The 18,257-nt window shown below is 36.7% G+C and overlaps 1 protein-coding gene and 1 non-coding gene across 4 annotated transcripts in view; one reads left to right on the forward strand and one right to left on the reverse strand.

The window, feature by feature from the left end:
* The window catches only part of CUL4B (cullin 4B), a 37,656-nt gene that overhangs the window by 6,259 nt on the left and 13,140 nt on the right, over positions 1 to 18,257 (reverse strand). Inside the window, exons 4-19 of one of the 3 annotated variants that reach the window (XM_045881948.3) lie at positions 17,192 to 17,295; positions 16,428 to 16,497; positions 15,554 to 15,627; positions 14,581 to 14,743; positions 14,349 to 14,438; positions 13,970 to 14,052; positions 12,421 to 12,488; positions 11,344 to 11,462; positions 10,546 to 10,738; positions 5,435 to 5,539; positions 4,835 to 4,945; positions 4,310 to 4,395; positions 3,584 to 3,646; positions 2,923 to 3,030; positions 1,949 to 2,062; positions 995 to 1,100 (exon numbers count right to left, since the gene is read on the reverse strand). In XM_045881948.3, coding sequence (XP_045737904.1) covers positions 995 to 1,100; positions 1,949 to 2,062; positions 2,923 to 3,030; positions 3,584 to 3,646; positions 4,310 to 4,395; positions 4,835 to 4,945; positions 5,435 to 5,539; positions 10,546 to 10,738; positions 11,344 to 11,462; positions 12,421 to 12,488; positions 13,970 to 14,052; positions 14,349 to 14,438; positions 14,581 to 14,743; positions 15,554 to 15,627; positions 16,428 to 16,497; positions 17,192 to 17,295 — 1,657 coding nt within the window. Of the gene's footprint in view, positions 1 to 994; positions 1,101 to 1,948; positions 2,063 to 2,922; positions 3,031 to 3,583; positions 3,647 to 4,303; positions 4,396 to 4,834; positions 4,946 to 5,434; positions 5,540 to 10,545; positions 10,739 to 11,343; positions 11,463 to 12,420; positions 12,489 to 13,969; positions 14,053 to 14,348; positions 14,439 to 14,580; positions 14,744 to 15,553; positions 15,628 to 16,427; positions 16,498 to 17,191; positions 17,296 to 18,257 lie in introns of all 3 variants that reach the window. The other 2 variants (XM_045881953.3, XM_045881940.3) reach the window with 2 other exon arrangements.
* On the forward strand, positions 7,589 to 7,691 carry LOC123851529 (U6 spliceosomal RNA). Its single transcript, XR_006792627.1, has one exon. It is a non-coding gene; the product is annotated as a U6 spliceosomal RNA (small nuclear RNA).

Consider the following 18,257-nt stretch of genomic DNA (forward strand, 5'->3'; position numbering starts at 1 on the left):
GATCGAGTCCCGCATCAGGCTCCTTGCTCAGCAGGGAGCCTGCTTCTTCCTCTGCCTCTGCTGCTCCCCCCTGCTTGTGCTCTGACAGATAAATGAAATCTTTTTTAAAAAAATCTTACAAAAGATACCTCCTCCTGGCTATTTTACTATCAACTTCAATATATCCGAAGTTCAATTCATAATCTTCCCCATAAAACTGTGTCCTCTTTCCAATTGTCAGCCCTGAAACTACCAATCTACTCTGGTGAGAAACCCTGGAATCATCTTTTAACTATTCCTTCCCCTTCATCCTTCATGTACCTAGTAGTTAACTTCCTTAGAGATAGATGCCTCCTCTCCATTCTCATTGGCCTCATTCTAAACTAAGCCCCTTATCACTTCATGCCTGAATTACCCCCACTAGTTTCTGGACTGGCATCTCTTCAACCTCCAAGCTGCCCTACTGTCTATTGATTCCAGGTAAGTTGTCCAAATAAGCCACTTCTATTATGTCTCACACTTGAGACCCTACAAAGCAGGTTTCATCTGCTAGATTTGCAAGGCTTTCCATGATCAGGCTCTAGTCATCTTACCTATCTAGTTTTGTATCTCACTATTTGATGCTGCAGTTCAATACTTCGTGACTCCTGCCCACACTGTGCTCATTCCTAGCGCTAAGCCTTTTCTCACACTATCTCCCCTGGCAGCTTATGCCATCTCCCTAACTAGAACTTGAAGGCCCACCTCAAATATCACCTCCTTCATGAAGGATTTCCCAATTATGCTAGCCCACAGACATCTCCTGCTTCACTGAACTCCTAACACATTCCTAGTCAGCACCACAGATTGGTAACTTATTGGTTGTGAAATTATTACAAATGTCATTTCCCCCTTTCTCCATGATTATGAGTGCTGAGGAGAGGGATTATTCCTTTGTATCCCCCCAAAGCTCTTAACCTAGTGGAATGCACACAGCAGACATTGAATAATGCTTGCTAATTGATACAACACAAACCTATTCCAGTAGCCTGCTTGATCTCTTCTAAACTGAACTCCTCTCCCTCATTAAACATTAGCAGCACCAGGGTTTGGAAAAGAGAGACCTGGAGTTCTTTTTTACCCTGTTGGAGAAACAGCAGTGTTTAGCCATCACTTTTTTAAAAAAATACATGAAAATTAATCAAATAACTAATCTTTAACAGGAAAAACATTTTTCAATTAGTGGATTCAGAAACATGGATTAACATTATCCAGAAAAGCCAGTATGTTCAGTGTAGGATTTAGGTGTGATCCCACCTAAAACAGGAAGAAGGACTGGGTGACCTTTCTACAGGTCTTTTTTTTAAGCCTTATAATTAAAACAGAACAGCAAAGTAATGAAAATTAATAACTCAGCCTTATGTGTCATTACAGATTATTTATCACAAGCAGCAAGAAATCACTATTTCAAATGCATTTTCAACTTGTTGGATTCAAATTAGTCATGAAAGGCTGCAGGGATTTTTTTTGAAATTAGATATGGGAACTGTTCTCCTTCACACCCACTCTATTCTCTAGCTCCCGGCAACAAGAAGTTTCCTGTCAAGAAGCAGCAATGAGAATTCTGCATCCACAGGTGGGAAAGGATAGCAGAAAAAGGGTTACCGGTTTTTGGTTTTGCAGCAGGGCCAATTCAACCAAGAAGAAGATCACATTCTTATAATACACACAAAGCTGTGATAAGCAGTCACTCTGTCATGTATTTAAGATAAACTTTAAAACAGCTTAAACCTTCAAGTTAAGAGGAATGACCTTTTGGTGAGCATAGCATAATGTATAGAGAAGTTGAATCACTATGTTGTACATGCGAAACTAATGTAACATTGTATGTCAACTTTACTCAAATAAAAAAATTTTTAAGGAAAAAAAGAAGGATGACCTCAACATCAAAGACGAAGATGAAAACTAGGTTTGGGGAACATCTACTTACCTCTTTAAATTCTGCCTTTAGCACACAGTGGCCTAGGGTTGACTGCCACTGAAGTTTCCTGCCACTATGTTTGCCTAAGTAAAAGGTCTTGAAAATCTCCTGAAGTTTTACCATCTACAATAAATAAAATACAGCTTTATTTAAGCTCTGTATCCAGTCATCACTTTCACCATTCTTTATATTTACCTCATGTGTAATAATTTCTGGAAGTTTTTAATATCAGTTTTTATACCCAGTAGCTCCACCGATCACTCTGATGTAAGGTAACCGTCTCCCAACTATCAAATCTAATGGCATTTATCAGTTTTTATACTCTTTGATCTCTCTGCAACATTTAAACATCCCCTCTTTTGAAACATTCACCTCCAGGGGCTTTTGTGCCTCCAAACCATACTGGTTCCTTTATCTCACTATTGCTTCTTCTTTGGTTTCCTTAACAGGTTCCTCTTCCTACCATCTGCCAAATGTGAACCTTTTCCAAAGTTCTGTCTCAGCCCTTTTCTTCCTATTTCTACGTTCTTCCTCTTAATGAGGGAGATCTCTACCCCCTTGGCTTCCATGATTATCTCCACGAAGGAGTCTCAATATCTCTCTCTAGCCTTAACCCCCTTTCTAAGCTTCAGTCCTGAGTTTAAGACATTTCCCCAAAAGTTAGGATGCATTTACTCAAGCCCACTCACTCAGCAATCCAACCCCCAGGTGATACATGAGCAAAAATTTCGGAGAGCTGGGCAGAATGATGGTTACAATCTGGGGAACTAAAAGAAGAGTCAGAGAAATTGGCCCTGAACCCAGAAACTTGACATCATTAACTACACTCTAATGATATAAGTACGAGAGTCACATAAAAAGAAGAGCAAAATATTAAAAGTTGGCACAAACTTTTAGAAAGTATTTATTTTTCAAAGACAAGCAAAATAGAAGCTTTATGTATTTCTATGCTTATAACTCAAGTCCTGAATAGCAACTCTTACCTCTGGTGGTAAATGGACTTCCATAGGCACATATGTTGGCCAATAACCCATTGTCAGGATATTCACAGTTAATTCAATATTCCCAGGTACATTCTGGTTCTGCATATACTACAATAAGATCAACACACATACTAAGATCTTAAAAATAAAGGTGCATACATTTCATGTCATAATAACGACCCATTCAAGAAGTTCCCCATTATAAAATTACATGCAAACACTGACCATCTTTAAAATAAAAGGCAACTGTTATAAAAGGACTATAAATGAAGCCTACATTAATAGTTAATATTTCATTACAATGGCACACAAGGATCACGTGACCTTGTTAGAGGCATTAGTGACTTAAATAATTTCTCACTTATGGCTGGGCTATTATAGGTAGAATCTCATTCTCCATTTTTTTTTTTTAAGATTTTATTTATTTATTTGAGAGAGAGAAAGTGAGCAAGAGAGAGGACTGGAGAGAGGGGAGGGTCAGAGGGAGAAGCAAGCTCCCCGCTGAACAGGGATCATGACCTGAGCCGAAGGCAGTCGCTTAACCAACTGAGCCACCCAGGCACCCCTCATTCTCCATTCTTTTCCCCCTACCACCTGCAGTCCCCACCTTTGGAGACCCCTATGTGGCTTGAAACACCCTGTAGCAACCCCCATTCCTCACCCCACCAGCCAGCCCAAGTTTCCGGTTTTTCACTTGCTCCACTGCCTGTTTGCAGGGGATGACCTAAAGTGGGGAAGGAAGAAGAAGGGGAAAGGGCAAAGAAGATAAACCCTATTCTGTCATTACTACAGGACCATGATCCTATTGATCTTTCTCTTGTGTTGTCCACTCTCAGTTCCCACCATAGCAATATAGTGGTAAAGGAGTCATTACTAAAACCCTGAGAGGAAAATCTAATTTGCTATCGCTATTACCTATGCTCTTAAATATTTCAAAACCACCATCTACCAACATCTGCAAAACTGTGGATCTAGCTTTTCATTCCCAATGTTCCCAAAGGCCTTATACAACCTTTCTATCACCTCTCCTCCCTCCCCATTGCCAGCTTTGAACATACATATCACCAACAGTGATTAGATGCTAGTGAAAGCCCTGTTCTCATGATCTAGCTACAGTTTTTCTTGTCCTGACTTCAGTCAATACATTTTTTTCTTTTTTTTTTTTTTGTTACCTTGGGTATATATATATCGGGAATAAATTCTGAAGTAGGTCAAATGTATTTTGTTGGTGATTTTTTCCCTCTAATGTGAATGTCATCTAAGCTGCTATGATGTATTTACAACAAATATAGGTTTCTATTTATCCTCTTCAGTGCAAATCACAGGAAGAAGATAACTAAATATACTTAAGTTTGAGAAATTAAGTAAGAGTTTAACTCACTTTTACCTGTTTGAACTGAATCATGATGTCTTTAGAAAGTTCCATGTCTTTAAACATTCCTTCAAGTTTGCTGGTGAAAGCAGCTCCACATTCTATTAAAGATGTTTATACATTTATGATATTTTAAAGTGGTGCAAACAAAGAATTGAAAATTGAAAACATGAAATGTAAAACTTACTTTAGCATGAAATATGATCTTTAACTATTCACAAGAATGAAAAAATCCTTACCCCAAAGTGTATGCCCCACTAATTCAGAGTCAAACTCTTTAATCCTGTAGTAACCTTATCTACTATTTAGACATAAGATAAATGGAAAATATCTATACAAATAATAAAAACAAGAGCAATGCTTTATTTTTTAAAAAACTGCAACAGCTCTGGATATGTACAATAGGTTGGAAACCTCATGAGCTTACTTAATTTTCATCATATGAACAATGATTAATCAGAGGCAATTAAAGAGTAAAAATTAAGCTAACATTTTCCCTCAGAAATCAAAGAAAAGGAGTAGAAAGAATGACAATCATACCATGTTTAAGTTTGGACAGCATTGATTTTTCAGCATCTACAGATGCACTCTTCCCAACTAACAGGCGCTTGGCTAAATCTTTCTTATAGAAGGCCTCAAAAACATCCTTACCTATGTTAAATAATAAAACACAACTCATAAGAGTCCAATAAAAAGTTTTGACAAAATTGCTCCAAAGTGCTTAATAAATCACACCATGACTTCAAGTTATTTAAATGTTTACATTTACCCAAGTTCATTAAATACAACAGACATTAGAGGTAGATATTTATGCTGGATATTTCAAAAGTTCTTTGCTATAAAGAATTAAGACTGCGTTAACTTTAAAAAAAAAAAAAACTTGAGTCAACTGGTGGCTTTAGCATCAACAGAAATTAAAACAAGTAGCAAAAATCAAGGCTCTTAATAAGTGGAAAAGTCAAAGCACAAGGCAATGAAGTAATATTCCTCAAGTACCCTAATGAATTAAATGCCACAAATATAATACAATTTTAAATATCTAACTCCCAAATAAATAGTCCCTTCTGGTTAATTATACTTGATAGTTTCTCTGCTGAGTGCTCTGTTTTAAGAGAAAAATTTTAAAACAAAAACACTTACCATAGATAAATCTAAATATGATCATAATTTTATCCAACATTTTTTCAAGTTCTTCATCTGTAGCTTCTTTGTTGCCTGCACGAAGCTTTGAATCTACATACTTAGCTAAAATGGGGGGAAAGTTCATTGTTTAGTGATCATATTTAGTGATCATGGGTATCCATAAGATACTAGGCACTATATATACCCAAACAGGAGTATGATATACTGAGTTTTTCAATGATTCAGAGGTATACATGCACTTTTTAAAGTCTCCAAAGTCAAGGTTAGCAAGTGACTTATTCAATCTCACAGAGCTAATAAATACCAGAGCCTGAACTCAAACCCAAGTCTTCTGGCTCCTGATCTAATGTACTTTCCACTTCCACTATCCTGATGCTTATTAAAATGGGGTAGCGTGGGGGAGGTAGTGTATACAGAACCATGCTGGAGTCATCAAAGCCACTGAAGATGGGAGGGAGGTCCAAGATGGCAGAATAGGAAGAGCCTGAACACACCTCCTCCCATGAACACACTCCCAGCTACAGCTACATGGAGCATTTCCTTTTGAAAAACATCTGAAAACTAGATGAACTGTTCTCCACAACAAAGGATAAAACGATCACATCAAGATGCGTAGGAGAGGCAGAGACAACACAGGTATAACAACACACAACAGGGAAAGATTTCACCAGACAGGTGCTTCTCTTGGAGAAATAAGGGGTTGGTGCCTTACTTCAGGCACCCTGGCCCCAGTGATCTGCACTACAGAGATGAGCCCCCGAAACATCAGACTTAAAAAACAAACAGAAGTGATTTCCAGGGATCCCAAAGTGCTGTAGGAAATGGAGATTCCACTCTTGGGGGACTCTCTTGTGGCATGGCTCACCCCAAGACCCAGTGAAAAAACAGCAGTTTGAAAAGCACCTAGACTATATGTGAAAGATACATTTGCTGACTTGGGGGCATATCAGCTGGAGGGGCGGGATATAGCTAATATGCTCCCTAGAGATCAAGGTGATGGCAGACACCATCATTGCACTTTCCACACAGCCTGCTAGCATAGGTAGGGGGGCTTGGATGTGGTAACTGAAGTCAACAATACATTGAAAGGATCTTACACCATGATCAAGTGGGATTTATTTCAGGGATGAAAGGATGGTTCAACATCTACAAATCAACAGGATACACCACATTAACAAAATGAAAGATAAAAATCATATGATCATCAACAGATACAGAAAAAGCATTTGACAAAATTCAACATCCATTTATGTTAAAAACTCTCAACAAAGTGGGTATAGCAGGAACATACTTCAACAAAATAAAGGCCATATATGACATACTCACAGCTAATATCATACTCACCAGTGAAAAGCTTTCCTCTAAGATCAGGAACAAGACAAGAATACCCACTATACCCACTCTTATTCAACATTGTACTGGAAGTCTAGTCACAGCAATTAGGCAAGGAAAAGAAATAAAAGGCATACAAAGTGGAAAGGAAGAAGTAAAACTGTCACTATTTGTACATGACATGACACTAGACATTGAAAACCCTAAAGACCACCGAGGAACTATTAGAATAAACGAATTCAGTGAAGTTGCAGAATACAAAATATACAAAAGTCTGTTGTGTTTCTATACACTAATAAAGAACTATCAGGAAGAGAACTCAAGAAAATAATCCCATTTACTGCATCAAAAAGAATAAAATACCGGGGCACCTGGGTGGCACAGTCGGTTAAGCATCCAACTCTTGGTTTCAGCTCAGGTCGTGATCTCAGGGTCGCAAAATGGAACACCATATGAAGTCTGCTTGAGACTCCCTCTCCCTCTCCTTTTGCCCCTCCCCCCGCGCTCTCTCTCAAATAAATAAATCTTAAAAAAATAAATAATAAAATACCTAAAAGTAAATTTTTAAAAAAGATTTTATCTATTTATTTGAGAGAGAGACAAAGCACAAGCAGGGGAAGGGGCAGAGGGAGTAATCTACAGATTCAGTGCAATCCCTATCAAAATCCCAATGGCATTTTCCACAAAACTATAACAAGTAATTTAAAAATATGTATTGAACCACAAAAGATCCCAAATAGCTAATCCTGAGAAAGACGAACAAAGCCAGAGGTATCATGCTCCCTGATTTCAAACTATACTACAAAACTATAGTAATCATTGCTCACTTTGGCAGCACATATAACTAAAATTGGAAGGATACAGAGATTAGCATGGCCCCTCGAAGGATGACATGCAAATTCATGAAGCATTCCATATTTTAAAAAAAACCAAACCAAATAAACCCCTATAGTAGTAATCAAAACAGTATGGCATTAACATATAAAGAGATATACATATCAATGGAACAGAACAGAGAGCCCAGAAATAAACCCATGCTTATATGGTCAATTAATCTATGCCAAAGGAGGCAAGAATATATGATGGGAAAAAAGACAGTCTCTTCAATAAATGGTATTGGGGAGGGCGCCTGGGTGGCTCAGATGGTTAAGCGTCTGCCTTCGGCTCAGGTCATGATCCCAGGGTCCTGGGATCGAGTCCCGCATCGGGCTCCCTGCTCACCGGGGAGCCTGCTTCTCCCTCTGCCTCTCTCTCTGTCTCTCATGAATAAATAAATAAAATCTTAAAAAAAAAAATGTTAAAATAAATGGTATTGGGGAAAACTGGACAGCCACATGCAAAAGAATGAAACTGGACCATGATCTTACACCATACAGAAAAATTAACTCAAAATGGATTAGAGACTTGACTGTCTTTTTAATGGATAGATGAAGACCTGAAACCATAAACTCCTAAAAGAAAACATAGGCTGGGGACGCCTGGGTGGCTCAGTTGTTAAGCGTCTGCCTTCGGCTCAGGTCATGATCCCAGGGTCCTGGGACAAAGCCCCGCATCAGGCTCCCTGCTCATCGGGAAGCCTGCTTCTCCCTCTCCCGCTCCCCCTGCTTGTGTTCCCTCTCTCACTGTGTCTCTCTCTGTCAAATAAATAAATAAAATCTTAAAAAAAAAAAAAAAAAAAGAAGGGGCGCCTGGGTGGCTCAGTTGGTTAAGCGACTGCCTTCAGCTCAGGTCATGATCCCAGGGTCCTGGGATCGAGTCCCGCATCGGGCTCCCTGCTCTGCGGGGAGCCTGCTTCTCCCTTTCCCACTCCCCCTGCTTGTGTTTCCTCTCTCGCTGTGTCTCTCTCTGTCAAATAAATAAATAAAATCTTAAAAAAAAAAAAAGAAAAGAAAAGAAAAGAAAACATAGGCTGTAACTCCTGGACACAGGTCTTAGCAATGTTTTTTTTCTGAATATGACTCCAAATGCAAGGGAAATGAATGCAAAAATACACAAATAGGACTTCAACTAAAAAACTTCTGCACAGAGAAGGAAACCATCAACAAAATGAAAAGGCGACCTTTTTGGGAAAAGATGGAATGAAAATATTTGCAAATCATATATCCAATAAGGGGTTAATACCCAACATAGATCAAGAACCCATACAACTCAGTAACAAAAAAATCCAATTAAGAAATTGGCAGAGGATCTGAATGTCTTTTTCCAAAGACATACAGATGGCCAACAAGCACATGAAAAGACGCTCAATATCACTAATCAACAGGGAAATGCAAATCAAAATCATAATGGGATAGCACCTCACATCTGTCAGAATAGCTAGTATCGAAAAGACAAAAAAATGTTTGGTGAAGATGTGGATAAAAGGGAATCCTCGTGCAGTGTCGGTGGGAATGCAAATTGATGCAGCCACCATGGAAAACATTATGGAGGTTCTTCAAAAAATTAATAGTGCTATCATATGATCCAGAAATTCCACTACAAAGATAATGCAAACACTAAGACATATGCACCCCCATGTTCACTGTAGCATTATTTACAATATCCAAGATAGGGAAACAACCTAAGTGTTCATCAGTGGATGAACGGATAAGAAAGGGTATGTGTGGGTGTGTGTGTAATGGACTACTACTCAGTCATAAAAAGAATGAAATCTTGCCTTCTGTGATAACATGGATCTTAAGGGTTTTATGCTAAGTGAAATGAAGACAGAGAAGTAAGACAAATACCGTGTGGTTTCACTTATATGTGGAATCTAAAAAACAAAACAAAATTCAGACTCAAATACAGAGAACAGACTGGTGGGTGCCAGAGGGAAGGGGGGCTGGGGTGCCAAAATGGGTAAAGGGGATAAAGTACAAATTCAGTGATAAAATAAGTAAGTCATGGGGACGTAATGTACAGCATAGGGAATACAGTCCATAAATATTGTATTAACTCTGTAAGGGGACAGATGGTAACTAGGCTTATTGTAGTGATCATTTCACAATGTATACAAACACTGAATCACTATGTTGTACATCTGAAACTCAAATATTACTGTATGTCAAGTACATCTCAAAAAAAAAAAAAGCCACTGAAAGACCTGGCACATCTTCTGGGGTGTCCATTTTACACCGATGTTAAGGAACCTTAAACACTACTTATTAAAACAAACCAGACACATCACAGAGTAAAAGACAAAATTTGCCAAAAAATTAAAGGGTAAGTAGTAGACCAACGAAATTTCATCCTTCTGGCAGAAGACCCTAGACCTTCATCACAGGGTACCTCCCCTTCTGACATTAAAGGGTAGTCTGGTAGGGAAATCTGAGGAACACTGCTGTATACCACACCACAACCTTACACTAAATGGGCCCAGATTATTAAGCTTATTTTTGTCCTGGACATTTTTCCTTTCTTCCTAGCAACTGTAATTTCTTGCTACCCTCTCCTGTAGCACTTAGTGTGGGCCTCTAGAAGTAGCACCCTGCCCCACCTCTAAATTGCTATAGGCTTAGAAAACAGATATCCAGCTTAGTATAAATAAGAGTAAACAGGGTTCAATGTACTATCTTACAAAGAAAGAACATTATGTTTGGCATGTGAACTTGAGATGTTCTTTACCTTGAGATGTTCTTTACTTATTCCTTACATCTAGGTTCTTAGAAACTAGCCCCTAAGCAACCCCAAATAAATGTGTTAATAAACTACATAACCTTGTCAAAATTTCAAATTGACTGAAATTTTATGAATAAAAGAACATTAAATAGCCGGGGGAAAAAACACTGGAAAAATACCTATAAGTTCAGCAGGTTTGTTTGGTCTTTTGTTAATGAATGTTTCGAATGCTTCTTTCATGGCATTGATAAATTTTTCATTTTTCAGAAAGCAAATATCAATTATATGGTCAACCTTATCTTTAAAATCCAGCAATTCTTGAACCATGGTTTTATCTTTTTCAGGATTAATTACAATAGTGCTGCCAAATGCCTAAAAAACAAAAATGACAACTTTTTAAAATTGAATTATCTCGATGAAAACAATTCCCAAATCATATTTTAAGTAGGTACACATTTTTAAATTACAAGATATTAAAATAAAATAAAGCTGTTTTTGAAGTCAGGAAAAGAAAAATAAAGTGATAAAACATCCAGACTGATAACCATTCATCTATAATCACAAAATAAGGAATGACCCACTGGGTATACAGTATCATAATGGGGTATTATTATAAGCCTCTAGGTTTTTGTCCCTACTTTTAAGGAAGTGAGGTATGAATTTTTTTTTTAAATGGCAATCTGGCTTCAGTATAAAATTGAAGAAAGGAAAGAAACTTTGGACCCCAAAAAAGTCCTCTTTTTTCCCCCCCATATTCACTATTCTCAATATTGGAGCTAGAAATCCCATCAGACATCAAGAAGATAACTTTTACTGCTGATCTGTTATACAGATCATTCTCAGGTTGACTGCCCTCAAAACTCCCATTACTTAAAAAAAAACAGGTCTAACAATTAAGAAATGCTTGCTGATATGTACTCTGAGTGTATAGATTTTAAGACATAAGAGAAAAAACCCCACAGGTTAATTGTTAATACCTTAATGTATTCAATCCACTGCTGCAAGAGAACCTGAACTCCACCTCGAACTCTACTGAAGAGCTGATACAGGAGAGACAAATCTTGAATTCGGTTTTCATCAAGGAGGTTATTTAAACCTGAATTTTCAAACATTTTGGCATTAAAAATAGTGAACAAAAATGCCAGACATTTTAATGAAAATTAAATTATTATTGTGATACTGGTCTAAACTATTACTAGTCTATGAATTTTAATATAAAGATTTATTTTCTCTGAAATCCAAATAGATAAATCACCTTTCCAAATGAAAACTAAATATAGGGAGCTTTAGTTTATATAAATACAAAAACAATTCTGTAATGGTTTGTGCTATTTAGCATGGTAGATCGGATGTATAAACCAATTTGTAAAAACTGATTTACTTAAATACACATTATAAATAACTCACTCATATGTGCAGTAGCCATACTACATCTGGTACTAATTAGTATACATAACTGTATTTCAGAGTATTGGATATGGTCTGTGGTATTTCAAAAACCATGCATTAATAGGCCAAGTGAATAAGATTCTAATGTATTTGATTTTCAGAATGAACTAATAGTGTAACTGCGTTAAAGTTCTAAAATATATCCATTTTATATAAAAGAAAAGATGGTTGGAGAGAAAGGTAAGGCTTTTGTCTATTTCTGGCATTGTCAAAGTAAAATTCAGGGTTTACCCTTAAGATCACTTGGGATTAGAAGTGCTTGGTTTAAATGCTATGAACATATACACTTTAGTGTAAAAAGAAATTCTTTCCCCTACCGTAGTCTTACAAATTAAGTCAAGAATTCCCATATTCCCACTGTTGCTTTTTTTTTTTTTACTGATGTTAGTGGACCCCTCTCATTCTCAGTTCCTGTATCTTTAAATTAAGCCAAGAAGGACCTCCTCAAAGTTTACCATGATAAATAGGGAAAAAGGATTATGTCCATTCTCAGAAAAGCAGCCACAAAGTATCAAACTTCTTAAAGGGGTAATCCTTAAGAATTTTTTTTTACTTATTTGCTGCTACCATTTTAAAAGTGATCTCTTTATAAATTGGTCAATTACCTTTCTGAAGAATTGCTGTTAAGTGTTCACCTAGAAGTTGTTTTTCTACAGTAGCAATTAATGACTTCCTATAAGGAAAAAAAGTTTAGAATTACTGACATTTGACTTTGCTGAAAATTTATAAAGCCTTTCCAGAGGTCAGGGGAAACAAATAGCTTGCTGCTTTTTTTTTTTTTTTTTTAAAGAGAGAGCAATGGGATGCCTGGGTGGCTCAGTCAGTTAGGTGTCTGACTCTTGATTTCGGTTCAGGTCATGATCTCGCTCGGGCTTGTGGAATCGAGCCCCACATCAGGCTCCACACTCAGAGGGGAGTGTGCTTGGGATTTGCTCTCTCCCTCTCCCCCAGCTCTAAAAAAAATAAAATAGAGAGATGGGGGGAGAGGGAGAGAAAGAATCCCAAGCAGGCTCCACACCCAGTGCCTGAGCCCAACTCAGGGTTCCATCTCACGACTCTGAGATCATGCATGACCTAAGCCAAAATCAGGAGTTGGGACGCTTAACCAACTGAGCCACCCAAGCACCCCTCAAATAGCTTGTTTTATGTTAATTTCAATATCCCTATCCTATGTTTAAATGTATTGGTGCTCAGAGTTACTCTACACCATAAGAAGGAAAAGTGCAATACTTCAGAATTTGATTTACATCACTAAATCAATATTTCCATGGTATTGCTATGGCTGGCTTTTTCCAAGTTTCTCTGCTTTTATTAGGAAGGTAGTTATCTATGCTGCTTACAGGAACTCCTTGGTTGGTAATATTTAGGAAAGCACAGAAACAGTTTCTCCTCCAAACATCTACTGAATTTTAATCAGCCTTAAGACTTCAAAGATCCCACATCTGCTTCTGATACTTTTTTTTTTTTGCATTTCAATAACTTTATTGAAAGATAATATCCCTTAGTACCAAAACATAATGGTAGTTGGTTAGGCTACCTCTGCCAACTCAGAATTAACACTGATGTAGTCAAATTATTGAAATATATCAGCCTTTTGGGAAAACTGAAGTTATTCTGATACTTTTTTTTTTTCATTTTTTACAAAAGTAAGCTCTACACCCAGCGTGGGGCTTGAATTCATGACCCTGAGATCAAGAGTCACATGCTCTACCGACTGAACCAGCCAGGCACCCCTCTAATAATACTATTTTTAAATTGCTTAAACACATACACATTAGATTTAACTGATTAAATCTAATTAGCTGGGGGGAAATAAAGTTTACATCAAGAAAACAATTGTTAAAAAATCTCAAATCAGGGCTCCTGGGTGGCTCAGTCGGTTAAGTGTCTGCCTTAGGCTCGGGTCATGATCCCAGGGTCCTGGGACCGAGCCCCGCATGGGGCTCTCTGCTCAGCGGGGAGCCTGCTTCTCCCTCTCCCTCCGTTGCTCCCCCTTCTTGTGCTCTCTGTCAAATAAATAAACAAAATCTTTAAAAAAAACCATCTCAAATCACACCTGAAAATAGGTACTAATGGGTTTGGGGATGCTGAAAGTGCCTTAAGTGATTCAACAACACTGGTTAAAGTCTATTAGGTTGAGCATATAATACTTACTGGGTGGTCTGATCTAAGTAAGTAATAAGTCTGTCTGCTTCTTCTTCTAGACGTTTGTTAACATGATGAAGATATTCAGGAACCTACAAAGATAGTTTTTTATATTATTGTTTTCCTCCCCATAAATCATTCAGAAAATGTCAAGTCCAAAAGATCCCGGGAAAAGCCCTGTCAAATGTGACAGGGTTGAATCATGTAAAATTATAGGTAGTTTGTGATCCAGAATTCTGGCTTTTAAAAAGGGAGAAAAGAAAGGAGCACCTAAGTGAGCAAAAAGCATCACAATGTTGGGAAGATAAATGCAAAGGGCAGCTTATGTTCTAGAGTGCAAGGTCTATTGTGAGACACAGTGGATTTATTAATCATGATTTTTAAATACCTCTCTTTCCTGCATTAATTTTTGGCCTTCAGCTGCATAGAGCCGGTTAGTTTCTTCCAAAAATCGTTGCTCAAAAGAATCCTGATAAATCTGGGAGGAGGGATCAAAATAAAGGAGTTCATTTATTCAATAAATATTTATTAAACATCCTCTACGTGAACAGCACTATGAATTTGGTTTTTAAATATCAAACTAGGAGTAGCAATCAGTTCTGTAAGTGAAGTTAACTTACTTGCAAATCAGAGAGCATGCTTAAAAGGCTTCGGAGTAAACTTCTATCGATTGCTTCACCATTCCTTTCCCTCTCAATCAAGAGAAGAATGCCATCAATTGTCTTATTCTGGACTTTCTGATCACTTATAATATGAGCCCTAAATAACTCCAGTCCCATATCCCTAAAATAAAAAATACACAGAATCAAAAGTAATTGACAACAATACCACTTTCAGAGAGGCCTGCTTAACTTCTCGCCACATGTTAATTAGGGTTCCAGATTTGAAGCAGGAATTGTAAAAAGATAAAATCCACACATTTAATTTTACACAACATTATTAGAGTTAAAGCATACAGGAAATTCATTTAGGCTTTAATGAGAACTGAAGCTAAATTCCTGTCTTCCTCCATAACTAAGTTTTCTTGTATTATTTCCTTTGGTGGATTTCTTCCTTGGTCAAATCAAGAGACAAAATTAGTTCAAAGACAAAATGGCTTTCACTGTACTGGTAATGAAGGCTTAATTGGCCATTTGTCATCTGGCTTCAGTACTCAAAAATCAGTAAACTCTCCGATAATTACTGTAGGTAGATGCTAGGCACAAGGTGGGGGAAAGAGCTCATTATAATATTCTATTTTCGTGTATACACGGAATTTTCCATAGCAATGTTAACAGATAATGAGCAAACTCTTGATAAACAACAAAATAATGCACACTCCTAGACAGTCCAGAGCAAACTTTAATTCCTTAGCTAACAAAAAAAACTTCTTCATTAAGTTATTATATGCTCAGGGAATGTTAGCTATCTCTAGTATTAGAATAGGCAAAACATAATTAAGAAGGTAAAATTGCTATAAATACAAGTCTAGAAGCCAAATTTGCGTTTTTAGGAGAATATTCACAGCATCACTTACTCTCTTTCATTAGTGTAATTAAGATTTGACTATGATTTGTAACAAATTTTTTCTTATTTTTTTTCTGGCATCCTTACCAAATGGAGGGTAGCATTGAATTCTGTAGAACGTAAGTTCTATCCAGAAACAGAAAAATGCTCCTGATCATGATCTGCCAACAAAAAGAAATTGATTTTTATATTTTGTTAAGCTGAAACATTTGCTCTTGATAAAACAAGAATAAAATTGCAGGGTTCACTTTTATATATATACACTGGACTACTACATACAGATAAAGAAATCTACCTGAGAATATGCCTATACTATTTTTATTAAACTATTCTATTGTCTTAATCCTTGCTGTAGTTTCTAGAAAAGGGACACTTAAAATGGTCCTATGACTTCTCTGCAACTTGAGATATAACTGAAGATAAAAACAGCGAATTAAGGGGACACACATACAATTCTTCCTCAGTAACAGCTCATTCAGGGTGAAGCTGCCCTAAATTGTATATGTGTCGTTTTGGGTAGGGGGATTTTAAGATTTTTAGTTTGCAGAATATAAGGTATAAAATAAATACCAAATTAGGGAGAAAGGAAAAGGTGGTGATCTGAATGAACTAAAATGCAGGACCATCAGGCACCTTCACAGGCAATCAAGTAGGTGGGGGGGACATCCATCAAGACTAACAGACAAAAATGTAACTTTTTAAAAATGAGATACTTTTTGGTTAAGTGTGACAAAAATAAAAATGATCCTAAGGTGCAAGTCATTCCAAAATGGTGGTTTCCCTATAACTTGCAGTTTTAAAATAGAAAGCTTAACCAAAATTAGTGTTCAATTCAGAATAAGAGCAGATATTGAGGCAATCCCCAACCCCCACTGCAAAGCATTTAAAACTAACATCCATGTATTTGAAGAAATTTATTTAACTACAATATTTAGCTGAAACAATACTTTTTCCAGCTTACCATTTGTCTGCAATGATTTTGCCAGCATCTATCAATTTTCTTTAGAAAAAGAACACTATCCAATGAATCCATGAGATATGTCAAGGATACTTTTAAAATGCTTAGTACAAGTAATACAAGCAATCCAAGAGCATATTTGTCTTAAATATGGAGTATTACACACTAAATAAAAATAGGGACGCCTGGGTGGCTCAGTGAGTTAGGCGCCTGCCTTCAGCTCAGGTCACGATCCCTGGGATCGAGTCCCGCATCAGCTCCTTGCTCAGCAGGGAGCCTGCTCCTCCCTCTGCCTGCCGCTCCCCCTGCTTGTGCTTGCTCTCTGGCAAATAAATAAATAAAATCTTAAAAATAAAATCCTAAAAAAACAACAACAAATGAAATAGCACTTAATTATAGAACAAAATGTTATTTCTTAAACTGTAAAAAAAGTTTTAGGTCCCACTAAATACCTTTTAGAACAAATCTTACACATAAGTGAGTACTATGTTGTTTATGATTTCCCTTATTTTTCCTTAAATGGAAATTTGTTAGAACAAAAAGGGTAAGGACATAAGGACATCTTATTTGCACTAACATCACAATGTAGACTTGGAACCTAATTAAAGTTGAAAAGTCAAAAACTCATTTCTTCTTTCTCCAGAAATGTAAGAAACAGTAACAAATCTATAAAACACAGGCATTCATTTCAAGTTGGGTTAAATAGTGAGGGATAAGAAAGGAGGGAACAGATAAAAATACAGTATTTTTGGTTTTTAAAAGGATATTCTCTGAACTGATGAATTTGTGCTTTGATGTGATCTTCACAAATCTGTCTCAGCTGTTTGTACAAGTTTGCAGAAATCTTGTAGGAACAGAGATTTTCTACAGCCTGCAAGATTAAACACATACTTGCTTAAGGAGAAAATGGGGTTATTGATTATTTACATCAAATTCTTACTATTTTAGTATTTTACATTTTATTAAAAAGCATTATTTATCCATTTAAAACACAAAGTAAAGTAACAAAATATGAATGTGAATGAACTTTTTCATAACCAATGTACCAAAAAGAAACCCCACCTAATATATTTATTATGGCTGTTCAGGTTAAGGATGGAGGGAATCAAGTTCTACCCTGGGGAGACATCCAATTTATAACAATGACTACCTATCAATGCTGTCTTGTTCTTAAAAATGTTAATTGTTTTCATAAGCAGAATTCCATTTTGAGTTTAAAAAACAGTTTCACGAATTGTTTATCAGATGGATTGGGCAGTCTGACCACCACTGAATTAAAACTTATACTTTGGTTTTCCTGAACAGAACAATGAACTATTGCTAGCAGTATTATAATGAGTATGATGTAAACACCAAGTATTTTTCTCCAATATTTCAGTTTATGAATATTTAAATATAGAGGTTTTTAAATTTGCACAATTAAGTAAACATTACAACAGAAATGACTATTTTTACTTCATTCTAATAGTTGAATTGGTCTTCTTTTATACCCAGATCCCAAAAAGACAAACTTCAGATTTCTGTGAGTTTCCTGTTATGTGTATCAAAGACTTTCAAATTTAAAACAAAAGGCCTGGTAAAACTCTTTGGATGAACTCTGATATAATCTACAATTCCAACTAGTAATGACTTAAGTATAACACCAGGATTCCTTCCTCATCACAACAAAAGGCAGAAAATCCATTAAAATTGACTCTAAGGAAGGATCCAAGTTCTGTAGGTTGGAGTGGAATTTCATAAATACGTACGTGGAAGTCACATTCCCAGCATGCAGGTCCAATAAATAAATTAGCAAATGAAAAGAAAGCTTAAAGAAAACCACTTATATCATTG

Source organism: Mirounga angustirostris, unplaced genomic scaffold (assembly GCF_029215605.1).
Source record: "Mirounga angustirostris isolate CCGP_5_RB_7025 unplaced genomic scaffold, mMirAng1.0.hap1 SCAF_11, whole genome shotgun sequence".
Lineage (NCBI taxonomy): Eukaryota > Metazoa > Chordata > Mammalia > Carnivora > Phocidae > Mirounga > Mirounga angustirostris.